Source organism: Pyrus communis, chromosome 16, assembly GCF_041283825.1.
Source record: "Pyrus communis isolate YQ-2024b chromosome 16, ASM4128382v1, whole genome shotgun sequence".
Taxonomy (NCBI): Eukaryota; Viridiplantae; Streptophyta; class Magnoliopsida; order Rosales; family Rosaceae; genus Pyrus; species Pyrus communis.
Genome location: NC_142580.1, coordinates 2,801,293 through 2,812,999, shown reverse-complemented (window position 1 = coordinate 2,812,999; position 11,707 = coordinate 2,801,293). Strand labels below are relative to the sequence as shown.

The 11,707-nt window shown below is 37.3% G+C and overlaps 1 protein-coding gene across 3 annotated transcripts; it reads left to right on the top strand.

Moving 5' to 3' along the window:
* The first annotated feature begins 430 nt into the window (after positions 1-430).
* On the top strand, positions 431-7,104 carry LOC137731540 (protein CHUP1, chloroplastic). Of its 3 annotated transcripts, none has more exons than XM_068470663.2 (12): positions 431-583; positions 1,867-2,028; positions 2,122-2,258; positions 2,446-2,705; positions 2,879-2,967; positions 3,137-3,907; positions 4,264-5,631; positions 5,741-5,872; positions 6,052-6,233; positions 6,331-6,442; positions 6,562-6,705; positions 6,851-7,104. In XM_068470663.2, exons 4-12 carry the CDS (start codon positions 2,597-2,599, stop codon positions 6,944-6,946), a joined length of 3,003 nt encoding a protein of 1,000 aa, XP_068326764.1. In that variant the 5' UTR covers positions 431-583; positions 1,867-2,028; positions 2,122-2,258; positions 2,446-2,596; the 3' UTR covers positions 6,947-7,104. The 3 variants fall into 3 exon arrangements, with proteins under 3 accessions (XP_068326764.1, XP_088543938.1, XP_088543939.1); XM_088687812.1 differs by having other exon boundaries at positions 444-583; positions 2,391-2,705; XM_088687813.1 differs by having other exon boundaries at positions 456-583; positions 1,057-2,028.
* Positions 7,105-11,707: the final 4,603 nt, after the last annotated feature.

Sequence of the window (11,707 nt, the reverse complement as noted above, 5' to 3'; positions counted from 1 at the left end):
CACTACAGGAAATGACTTTTTAGCCAAAATAATCATTAAAATTGATATCTCTTTATTTTGATCCTTAAGCTTTAAAATCGATAGAAGTGGTCCTTGTGTTTGTCCACCGTCAACTATTTGGGTCATTTCGTGAAAAATTTTCGTTGAATTGAGGATATTTTTGTCAAATCAACCCCTCGACTTCTGTGAAAAATGCTTTCAATTCAATGGAGATTTTTCACAAAAAGAGCAAAATAATTGTTGATAGACAAACTTAAGGATCACTTATATTGATTTTAAATCTAAAAAACTACACTAAGAAGTTATACTAATATCAGGAATGTTTCGGCTAAAAAGCCAAAAAAGAAAAATCACATCCGAGATGGGGTAAAAGGGTAACTTCATACGCGTCGCGGTCAAAATTCAGTCAGCCGTTTTCCGTGACAAAAATAGGAACGCAAGGCGGTGAGAAAGTTATGCCCGCTCAGTTGTTCACTTCCTCCCGTTTACTGCACTTGCTCTGTCTCTCCGGTCAAAAATCCCAGCTCTGGCCACAAGCAGCTGTATTTTCGCCCGCTGTTACAGTCTCTCAGAAGCCCAGATGGTATGCATTTTCACCCACCTCCAAATTTACGTACTTTTTCCTTTTCATCTTGTTTCTTATCAACTGGATAATCCGAAAGTGACCACAGTTTGTTTCATCTGGTGAAAACGCATATTGTAGTTGTATGTTGTAAAATTTTCTTGTATGCACCGGAGTTTTTGGCCGTTAAATTCTTCGTCATTGATCCATTGACCAACATTAAACGGCCAAAAATCGTGGTGCATAGAAATACACCGGAGCATAGTAGAATTTTCGCGTATGTTGCAGCTTCCTCTTCTCTGAGGGCCAGCATACGGAGAAACCGCAGCCCCAAAAATCCATGTTTAGATGATGGGAGTTTGGCTCCTGCTGTGGATTGTGGGGCCCACATGATTAATAACCCAGAAAACGATTTTCCTTGTAATCTTCCCTCCCCGGCTTTGCATTTGCACATCTGCAATTTTCTTCTCAAACATTATGTCCTCTTTTGACAGGTTCAAATCACAAATTCCTCCGCCAAACAACTCGGTTTCAATTCTAAGGATGATTCTTTGTTATGTTATGGCCTTATGGGTCATTTGCTGGCCGCACTTCCCACCACAAATCTCAGTTTCCAAAATCTCATCCATAAGTTTTTGTGGGAATGCTGTCATAATTTTACACTTTGGGGGTAAATTTCGGTCTCAAAGTTTGGAGTGGGAGTAAGGGCTCGTTCGGGATTGCTTTTGTAGGATGCACTTTTGTTCAAAAGCCTTTATGCCAAAAGTTCTTTTATTAGAAACACATCGGAATGTTTGTTGATAATTCAAGTGCTTCGTGCTTCTTGGAGAAGCATCCGACAAGTGTTTTTTCAGAAAGCGTTCTATGGGGCTCAGAAGCACTTCTAATGTTTTCTGTCAAACGCAGTCAGAAGAAATGTTTTTAGCCTTTTCAGAAGCAAATCCCGAACATTCCATGTGAACATTCCATGTTTTTAGACTTCTATGTGAACAGACTTATTGGTAAAATCATGTCTTGCATGCTCAACCCATCATATGCAACACTTGCTTAACGATTACACAAAAAACCAACCACAAAGATACAAGCTTTTAGGGAAATGCCAAAAGGGGAAGCAAGTGGGTTTGCAGGTCAATCACCCCCAAAAGTTGGGTTTATTTTGCATTGTGTTTAGCTACCTCTGAGGATTAAAATTTCAGCCAAACAAAACATTGCTTACTTGAAATAGGAGTCCTTTCATTTGGGATTCTGGACCCACCTTATATCAGATTGATTTCTTACCATTTATCTATGTTTGATTTCTGCAGATACCAAGTTTGTCAAATGGATCAGAGGGCAATGATTGGCCATGTTTTGTCTTTCGAGCTTCTGATCAACCTAAGGCTTGATTGATTGGGCCATGTCATTGGGCACTTGAGACAAATATGACCACCCAAATTAAAATGGTATCTTGAGTTTACCTAAAACAAGTAAGGAATGCATGTAACTGCAGTTAAAATTTACGTTTTCTAACATATCAGCTTTGGTTGTTTAACTGCTAATGTTCCTTAAAATCTTTACAGTGACATGTTTGGACCCACCAATTGTGAACTTTCAATCCTTTTGGAGAAGATTGGCCACTAGTTATTGGTGGTTGCTGTAGCTCTTAGCATTAAGAGTTGTGCTGGATTGTTTACTTATCAGGAACTTCCTGGCCCAAGTAAGCATTCTTTAATGTTTGGTCTACAAACCTCAGAAGGTGATAGCTGATGGTGTCAGCAATGTTTATACTTCATAATTAGATTTGGCTACTAATATACTTATATATGCAAATGGTCTGGGATGTGTACAGTTGGATATGGATATAGGAAAGGGATTGTTTTCTTAATCTCTCTTGGGAATTACAGATTCTGGGTTGCTGTTTCTGCATTTCCGGGGCCTTAAAGGTTTAAATTAGCAGCTATGTGTTGGGGGAAAAGCTGGCAGTGCGGTGTTTTGGAAGTTGGTTATCCTTATAGATGAGTGAGAGCTTGAGCCTTCCCCATTTGCAATACCTTCATGATAGTCAGGTTAAGCCTCTTGGTTGCTGCTACCATTGCAGCGATTGCAGCAAGGCAGCACAGCATAAAAAACTCAGGTTCATCAGCCTCAACAGGCAGGCATTCAGGTATTCATCTCCATGAGTTCCATAAATGTCACTTCTTTATTAATTTATTGGAAAAAAAAAATTATATTATGTAAATATTGTTTCAGAGACGAGCTATGTTTTACTTCCCATTCTTTTTGCAAATTTTTAATAATCTTAATTCTTATAATTCTTATGGTCATATTGTAACTTAGAAAATGGTGAAGCAAACAGTAACCATCAAAGCGAGAAGGAAGACAAAGAGCGACTTACATATTCTAATGATAGCCTCAGAGAAAAGCATGTACGTACATAACAAACTTTTATCAAAGTCCCATCTCTTTTGCAACATCATAACATTGGCAGTAAATTTTATGTTCCCTTCCTTTACCTGTAGGTTTCGGAATTTTTTTTACTTCGAAAAAAAAAAAAAAAATCTGTTTTTAGTTAACTAAGAGTGGTACATATTGCAGAAAGAAGAAGAGGAGGAGGAGGAGGAGGAGGAAGATGAGGAAGAGGTTAAGTTGATTAGCAGTGTTTTTAACCATGCTAGTGATATTTCACCTGGTGATATCCAAGATGAAGATATTTTACCTGAATTTGAAGATCTTTTATCTGGGGAGATTGAAATCCCATTACTTGTTAACAAGACAGATACAAAAGAGAAAGACATATATGAAACTGAGATGGCAAACAATGCAAGTGAGCTGGAACATTTGCGTAATCTGGTAAAGGAATTGGAGGAAAGAGAAGTAAAGCTTGAAGGTGAATTACTTGAGTACTATGGATTGAAGGAACAAGAATCAGACGTTGATGAATTACAACGACAACTCAAGATTAAGACAGTGGAGATTGGCATGCTCAATATTACTATTAACTCGCTGCAGGAGGAGAGGAAGAAGCTTCAAGAAGAGCTTACACAGGGAGCTTCCACCAAGAAGGAGCTAGAGGCAGCTCGGTACAAAATCAAGGAGTTGCAGAGGCAGATTCAGCTTGATGCTAACCAGACAAAAGGCCAATTACTGTTGCTCAAACAACAAGTAACTAATTTGCAGGCAAAAGAAGAAGAAGCGGTAAAAAAAGATGCTGAAATTGAAAAGAAGCTGAAAGCTGTGAATCAATTAGAGGTGGAAGTTGTGGAGCTTAAGAGAAAGAACAAAGAACTTCAAATCGAAAAGAGAGAACTAACCATCAAGTTGGATGCTGCTGAAGCAAGAGTAGCAATGCTCTCCAACATGACGGAGGTTAGTCTTACTGCTTTCTTGCATTGCATTATGTGCACGTCTTTCTTTTCTGTTCTTTTTTTTTTTTTTTTTTTTTTTTTTTGGTATATGAGACAAAGAGAGAAGATTTAAAACATTGGCATGTAAGTTTTTCGTTTTTTTCTTGTCCAGATATGTAGTTTTTCTTTTTGCTTCGGCTATTTTGGTTTAGGCTATAGCCCCTGACTGTTACGGGTTGATACTTGAGACTAGAAAGATTGAATGATTTCTTTGTTTATCGAAAATAATTCAGCAAGCTGGTGGAAAATGCACAGGCTGTTTAACAAGTATTGTGAATGAAACAATACTTACACTAGTTTTTCTTACACTTTCTTCAGACTGAAATGGTTGCTAATGTAAGAGAGGAGGTCAATAATTTAAAGCATGCGAATGAGGACCTATCAAAGCAAGTGGAAGGTCTTCAGATGAACAGGTTCAGTGAAGTTGAAGAACTAGTGTACCTTCGTTGGGTGAATGCATGCTTGAGGTATGAGCTCCGGAACTATCAGACACCTCAAGGAAAGGTATCAGCTCGTGATCTAAACAAGAATCTGAGCCCCAAATCGTGGGAGAAGGCCAAACAACTGATGTTGGAGTATGCAGGATCAGAACGTGGGCAAGGGGATACAGATCTTGAGAGCAACTTCTCTCATCCATCCTCCCCTGGAAGTGAGGATTTTGACAATGTTTCTATTGATAGTTCTACGAGTCGATATAGTAGTCTCAGCAAGAAACCTAGTTTAATGCAAAAGCTGAAAAGGTGGGGAAAAAGCAAAGATGATTCTAGCGTTCTTTCATCACCAGCTAGATCTCTCTCTGGAGGCTCTCCAAGCAGACCAAGTATGAGCGTTCGACCAAGGGGCCCACTGGAATCCTTGATGATAAGGAATGCAAGTGATGGTGTGGCCATCACTACATTTGGGAAGATGGATCCGGAACTTAATGACTCCCCTCAAACTCCCACTCTTCCGAACATTAGAACACAAATATCTTCCAGCGACTCACCTAATTCTGTGGCATCATCTTTCCAGTTGATGTCAAAGTCAGTTGAAGGAGTTCTAGATGAGAAGTATCCTGCTTACAAAGACCGGCATAAGTTGGCCTTAGAGAGAGAGAAGCAAATTAAGGAAAGGGCAGAGCAAGCAAGAGTAGAGAAGTTTGGTGACAAATCAAGTGTAAATTTGAGCTACAAGCCTAGAGCCAAGGCTGAAAAGGAGAGATCAGTAGCTTTACCACCAAAACTTGCCCATATCAAGGAGAAGGCAGTTATTTCCAGCGATTCAAGCAACCAAACTAATGATGGTAACGCTGTTGATCCTCAATCAATAACCAAGATGAAACTTGCCCAAATTGAGAAGAGGCCTCCTAGGGTACCTCGCCCGCCTCCTAAAGCATCTGGAGGTACCCCTGTTGGTATAACTTCCGGTCCCCCAAGTGGAGTACCACCTCCTTCACCTGGTGGCCCACCACCACCACCACCTGGTGGACCACCTCGTCCACCGCCTCCGCCAGGAAGCCTGCCTAAGGGGGGAAGCAGTGGTGATAAAGTACACCGTGCTCCTGAGCTGGTTGAATTCTATCAGTCATTGATGAAACGTGAAGCAAAGAAGGATACATCGTCTTTAATATCTTCATCATCTAATGTATCTGATGCAAGGAGCAATATGATTGGGGAGATTGAGAACAAATCATCATTCCTTTTAGCTGTGAGTAGAACTTTGTTTTGTATTTCATTTATCTTGTTATATGAGGCATGAACTATGGGGCCCAGTACCCAAATGTTTCAAAGATTGAAACTTTATGTGTTGGATACAGGTGAAAGCTGATGTAGAAGCACAAGGTGATTTTGTCATGTCGTTGGCAGCTGAAGTTCGAGCAGCTTCCTTCACAAACATAGAAGATCTTGTAGCATTTGTGAACTGGCTAGATGAAGAGCTCTCCTTTTTGGTATGCCATTACATATCCACTGGATTATATATTGCACTCAAATGTTCCTCAGATGGCTAGCAGACTCAACTGCTAAACCATTAAATCTGAACTCCCTTTGTATTGCATGCTTTTCGGTATTATATACTCACAAACCCTCCTAGCAGACTCACTTCGCTATCTCTTGCTGCCTTTGGTAGGTTGATGAAAGGGCTGTCCTCAAGCACTTTGATTGGCCTGAAGGAAAAGTGGATGCACTAAGAGAAGCAGCTTTTGAATACCAAGACTTGATGAAATTGGAGAAACGAGTCTCCACTTTTGTTGATGATCCCAAACTCCCATGTGAAGCTGCTCTGAAGAAGATGTATTCGTTGCTCGAGAAGTATGAACTTTCTTTTCATGCATTGAAGTGCTGGTTAGAGGAAATGCTTTTTCGAATTTTTTCTTTATTCTTAAGTGTTCTGTTAATATGCTTCCAGGGTGGAACAGAGTGTATATGCTCTCTTGCGTACAAGGGACATGGCTATTTCTCGGTGCAAGGAGTTTGGAATTCCAGTTGATTGGTTATTGGATTCAGGGGTTGTCGGCAAGGTATGCTTCAAAACTCAGAACAAAAAATTTATTGTGCTTAGTTGCTGTTAATATTTTGTATGATTATGTTATGCATTGTCTGGCAAAATTGAGCTCACGTAAGAGTTTTACCATTGCAGATCAAGCTCTCATCTGTGCAATTGGCAAGAAAGTACATGAAACGTGTAGCTTCGGAACTTGATGCATTGAGTGGACCTGAGAAGGAACCAAACAGAGAGTTTATACTACTTCAAGGCGTACGTTTTGCTTTCCGAGTTCATCAGGTATAACTGATTTTTTCTCATTCTTTATGTAAAAATAGACAGTAGAAGTAGAAATTCCCATTACTCAGAGTTTTCAAATGTGAAGGATTTGAAATCTTAGAGAAAAATGCATAGAACTGGAATGCTAAATTGGAACTGTTTCCAGTTTGCTGGAGGCTTTGATGCAGAGAGCATGAAGGCGTTCGAAGAGCTAAGGGGACGTGTCCATGGACAAACAGAAGAAACTAATCAGGAATCATGATTTATTTGAAATTTTTTCTTTTTCTGTTCTCTTGTCTCTATTTTCTGCTGTAAATTTCATCTTTGCCGCTTAATGTCAAAAAATGTTAATACGTATCGAGCTTGTATTACAATCAACACTCCATTTCAAGCCAAAAGGAAATTAAGTTAGATCATTCACACGAAGTGTTATTTCTGGAAGTTGTGTGAGCTTTATTTCATATGCTTAGTAAAATACATTGTCAAAACCTGACATGAAAAGGGTTACTGATTTTCTCGCTGCATCGAACTTTACTGAGGATGTTAGGCTGCTGATGCCACTTGCTGGCAAAGAAAGCAGATTTCGAGCACTTTCACTGAAGCAAAAGCCAAGGAAAGATGTGGAATGGAAGCAAAAGCCAGGGGTGAAAAGTTTTTCTCGAGTGTTTCTCCGATTCTGTGTTTTTATGCAACCCCAATAGCTTAATGCAGCATGAACAGATGCTGACTTGTTGTCTGGAAGCAGTCAAATTTTCATCTGCTTCACACACCAAGGTTTTAAATGCAGGCTCCGTTTAGCGTTTTTTAAATTTTAATTTAATTTATTATATATACATAAATAAATGTCTATTTATAATATAAAAAATACATAATAATTGTATTGAGATACATAAGTTGTAAAATACAATGTAATATAAATTATAAAGTATTAGAACGTATTGAAAACATTAGGAACAAACGTATAATGAATGTTCATTTAAATATTAAGTAAGTCTCTTGCAATTTATTAAAACAATAAAATGCAAAATGAAGTTTTTTTATTTTCTGTCTAAGTGAGAGTCGCGAACTAGGTGGGTCTAGGCAGGTCTAGCCGCATTTTCCTAACTTAAAACGCCTAAAAATTAATGGGGGTTGTGGCCAGTCGTCTGGCGCCCAAGCGAGATCCTTAGGTGGAAATTTTGAGAACAATGGTCACACGTATTAACAATTGCAGGATCATTGGATTCACAAACTGTAGTCGCAGGAAGTTGGAATGAAACTTACCTCCAACATTTGCTCCAGACTGTCCCATATTTCTGCACTCATTTTCCCATTGAGGTGGGGTGTACTGCTGCTTATACTCGTGGCTTCGTCCACAAGTCTCAGAACTGAAGGGCCGGCAAACCTCCCAATGCCGGTTTTCTCAGCCACGTTCCGCAGATATTTCAAGTACAACCTATGCAGAGATCGTGTGATTCATGTCAATATATGATGTGTGTAAGTAAGCCCTCATATTTTACGGCCCTTTAAGTATGCAAGGGTGGGGGATGGTTTTTATTATTAAACTCATCATACAGTTATTTCCTTTACATAACTGACAAATAATCCGGTGATGTTAAGTTTTTTTTTGCTATTGGGTTAATTAGCTTTTGGGAAGTAATTTTCACATTTAGCTTCTCACACTTTGTTTTTATTTCTAGACATCTGATTAAGTAAATCAAAAGAATCAACGCACATGATTAAACATAAGTGTATAAAAGACTAAAAAGAACGACTTTGCTCCTTTGGGCACGTGTATCCCACATGAACTTTTAGTTTCACCAATTTAGTGTCATGATCTTACGAAATTTGCTCAATTAGGTGGAGCAGTTAATTTGTCTGTCATTGTATGGCCGTTTATTTTCATGATGTGGCACACGCAGGGCTTAATTTTTAGGGTTTTTTTTTTTTTTTTTTTGAAAGGTATTTTTTCCACTTTCTCCTCAAACTTCTCTGAAAAAGTTTGAATTGATTTATTTGGAGTGTGAATAGGAACTTTCATTTAAAATTAAAAATAAAATAAAATATTTTTACTATAATAAGTGGTTTTATTACATGTCATAGCAGTTCGATATTGTCGATATCAAACCGATATGAAATAGTCCACATGTTAACTAAAGGGCCAAGGTCTAAACTAGTAGTTCACAACTTGACGTCAGAATGTGCAAATATGAAGTTGATGAACCCACTGACTTGGCTGTTGGAATTGGACAAAGATTGTCTGTTCTCTCATTTTCAGTGTCATTTCATGTTTTTCTGTTTTGTGTGGTCACGGTTAAGTCACGTTAACATTTTATATTGTTTTTTTATAGAAATAATAAGACAAAAATGAATAGTAATATAAAATGTTGACGTAGCTTAATCGTGATCACACAAACAGAAGGGCACCGAAAGTGAGAGGGAAGACAATCCTTGTCCGTTGGAATTTGCATAAAGTCATAATCTAAAGCATCGATCTCATGCATATAAATTGATCACCTAGCTAGCTAGCAAGGTTGCGTATCTCTAGCCGCAGGAGAGAAAAAGCTTGGCAAGGGACTGGCGACCCTAGGCGACCTTGGTGGCAGCTCAGAAAGTTGTTTCCCACATTCATCATAATATATCACACCTGAAAATTCAGGTGGCTGGCACTTCCTCACCCATCAAAATTGACCTCTGCCATACCCATCCTTCTCCAAACCCTTCTTCAACTTCAATTCCTTGCAATTTATTTTTATAGACGAAAGTAATTGCCTTGTTGCTGAGGCTGCCCACAAGATAGTTAATGTCATCTGTGTACTGAATCGTTGAGATGAATACCTTTAGAATAATTTTCTGAGTGATGGAAGGATGAGTAGCATCATCGATATCATCTATCTGACGAACTGTTTATTTATATGAATTTATATGGTATTTTGTCATGTGTTTCGGACACACTAAAAAATCTCTCAATTGTTTGACAGTTGAAAACTATTATAATTAGGGCAACATTGAAAAATGAAGTTGAGAAAATAGGTAAAGAAATGCAAGCAAAATTCGGCAAACCCTTTGAATTGGGACGCCTAAGACGTGGGGAGGCCGATATTGCATTGCATGCATGGTTTTAATGGAAAACATTATTGCGCGACAATATTCATAAGTTGGCACATGGCATTTTTAGTTGCAGCCCTGTAGGTGCGAGGATTGAAAATATATACCTAGCTATAGGCTGGCACGAAAGAAGTATAATTTAATATCACATATTGCTTTTCTTATGTATCTCGAGTGTTCGAAATTTTTCTCTCTCCTTAATAATTTTTTTTCAAATAATAATGGCAAATAGGAGTTTTGATGGCATGAAAGATTAATTGTTCTTTTACCCCAACACATATAAAAGTGGATTCTTCAAACCATTTGATGATGAACTTAACGTCAAATTTTAATATATATCTTTGGTGGGCTCTTTAAATGATATTTTAACTAAATTTTAGGGAGAAATTGATCTTCATTTACACTCCCTATCTTTTCTTCTTCTTCTTCTTTTTTTTTTTTTTTTTTGTTTTTTTTGTTTTTTTTTTTTTGAGTGGAATACGACAGCTTTTATTTCATAAACTCAAAGGGGTAACATATCTTGGTTGAGTATGTCCTGCATAGCTAGCATCTGGTTTTTTTTTTTTTTTTTTTTTTTTGTTGAGAAAAAGCGATAGATTTCAGTTCATAGAAAGATAGCATTACAAAAGATGAGCGAAAGCTCAGTCCATTACAATGAAAGACATCCTCCTGAATAGCTAGCATCTGGGTTTTTTTTTTTTTTTTTTTTTTAGAAAAAGCGATAGATGTCATTTCATAGAAAGATAGCATTACAAAAGACGAGCAAAAGACATCCTCCAAGAGCACATCGGCAATAAGCTCTGGAGGATAGCATTTGGGGGTTTCTCAAACCAAACTACATAAGAGCCAAAACTTAAACTTAACTTGGCGAGGCATTATGCCACTCCATTACAAGAACGAGGAACATACGAAATTGAACACCCACAGGGAGGAAGTCCGAAGGACTCCTAATAGTAATTACTAGTATGTTTTTGTAGCTAGTCAAATGACTCAAATATTAATTTAGATAGCCACCACTTTCAACAATACTAACTATTTTAGCTTAAGTTAAAATTTTTTTTTTTATTTTTCTTAAATTTAACAACTCAAGTCACTTTTTCAACAAAATTTAACTTTTTCTATACTCCTAGCGAAATTTAGCTAAATACTATTCACAAAATTAAGATAGCTAGTCATTTAACTAGTATGTTGGAGCTCAATTTTTATTGCATTTTTTGTTTAAGTAGCCAAAAAAACCTCATTTAGATAGACTGTTGGACCAATCATGCTCTCTATCAAGTTAAAATTTAATTAAAGAGTCATAAGTTATCTTAGAAGCTCCTACACAAATTCTACTTTGAATCAATAAAAAAAGTTGACGACAAATGTTAAGAAGACTCTCTCAAAAGCGAGATTTTCTATGGATCATCTCCCACCTCATTTTTTGGTACCATATTTTATAATGTTAGCTTGAAAATTAACGTAATCGTGAGATAACAAATAATTTATAAAAAATCTCACTTTAAAAGAGTCTCCTTAACATTTTCTCAAAACTGAATATATTCAGTATTCCTGACGATATTGATGTATTGTGATGAATCGGTTCATCCAAATTCCAAAAGAGGTGGTGAATTAAGTGGCACCAAACCCATCACATGTTGTCGACCTACAATACAGAGCTTAATCAATCTGCAATGCAAAGAAAGAAAAGGCTTTTACTCTAACCAACCTCATTTATTAATTAATTTATATCTTAATTTATGGTTATGAAAGCGGATCAAATTTTCAGGACATATTTGTGTGTGGCTTTTTTATGGTCTCTATCATTAAAATGATATGTGTTAATAAACTTAACTTTTTTAACTTTGTTACCATAAACTTAACACATGTGAATCAATAATAGAGATCACATAAAGACAACACACAAAATAAATATTGAAGATTTGATCTCATGGAA

What these genes read in the sequence shown, in the direction of transcription:
- LOC137731540 (XM_068470663.2), top strand. Translation starts at nt 2,597, where the DNA reads ATGATAGTCAGGTTAAGCCTCTTGGTTGCTGCTACCATTGCAGCGATT. An exon ending in ATAGCCTCAGAGAAAAGCAT is followed by an intron (nt 2,968 to 3,136) that starts GTACGTACATAA and finishes TACATATTGCAG; the next exon opens with AAAGAAGAAGAGGAGGAGGA. An exon ending in ATGAAGAGCTCTCCTTTTTG is followed by an intron (nt 5,873 to 6,051) that starts GTATGCCATTAC and finishes TGCCTTTGGTAG; the next exon opens with GTTGATGAAAGGGCTGTCCT.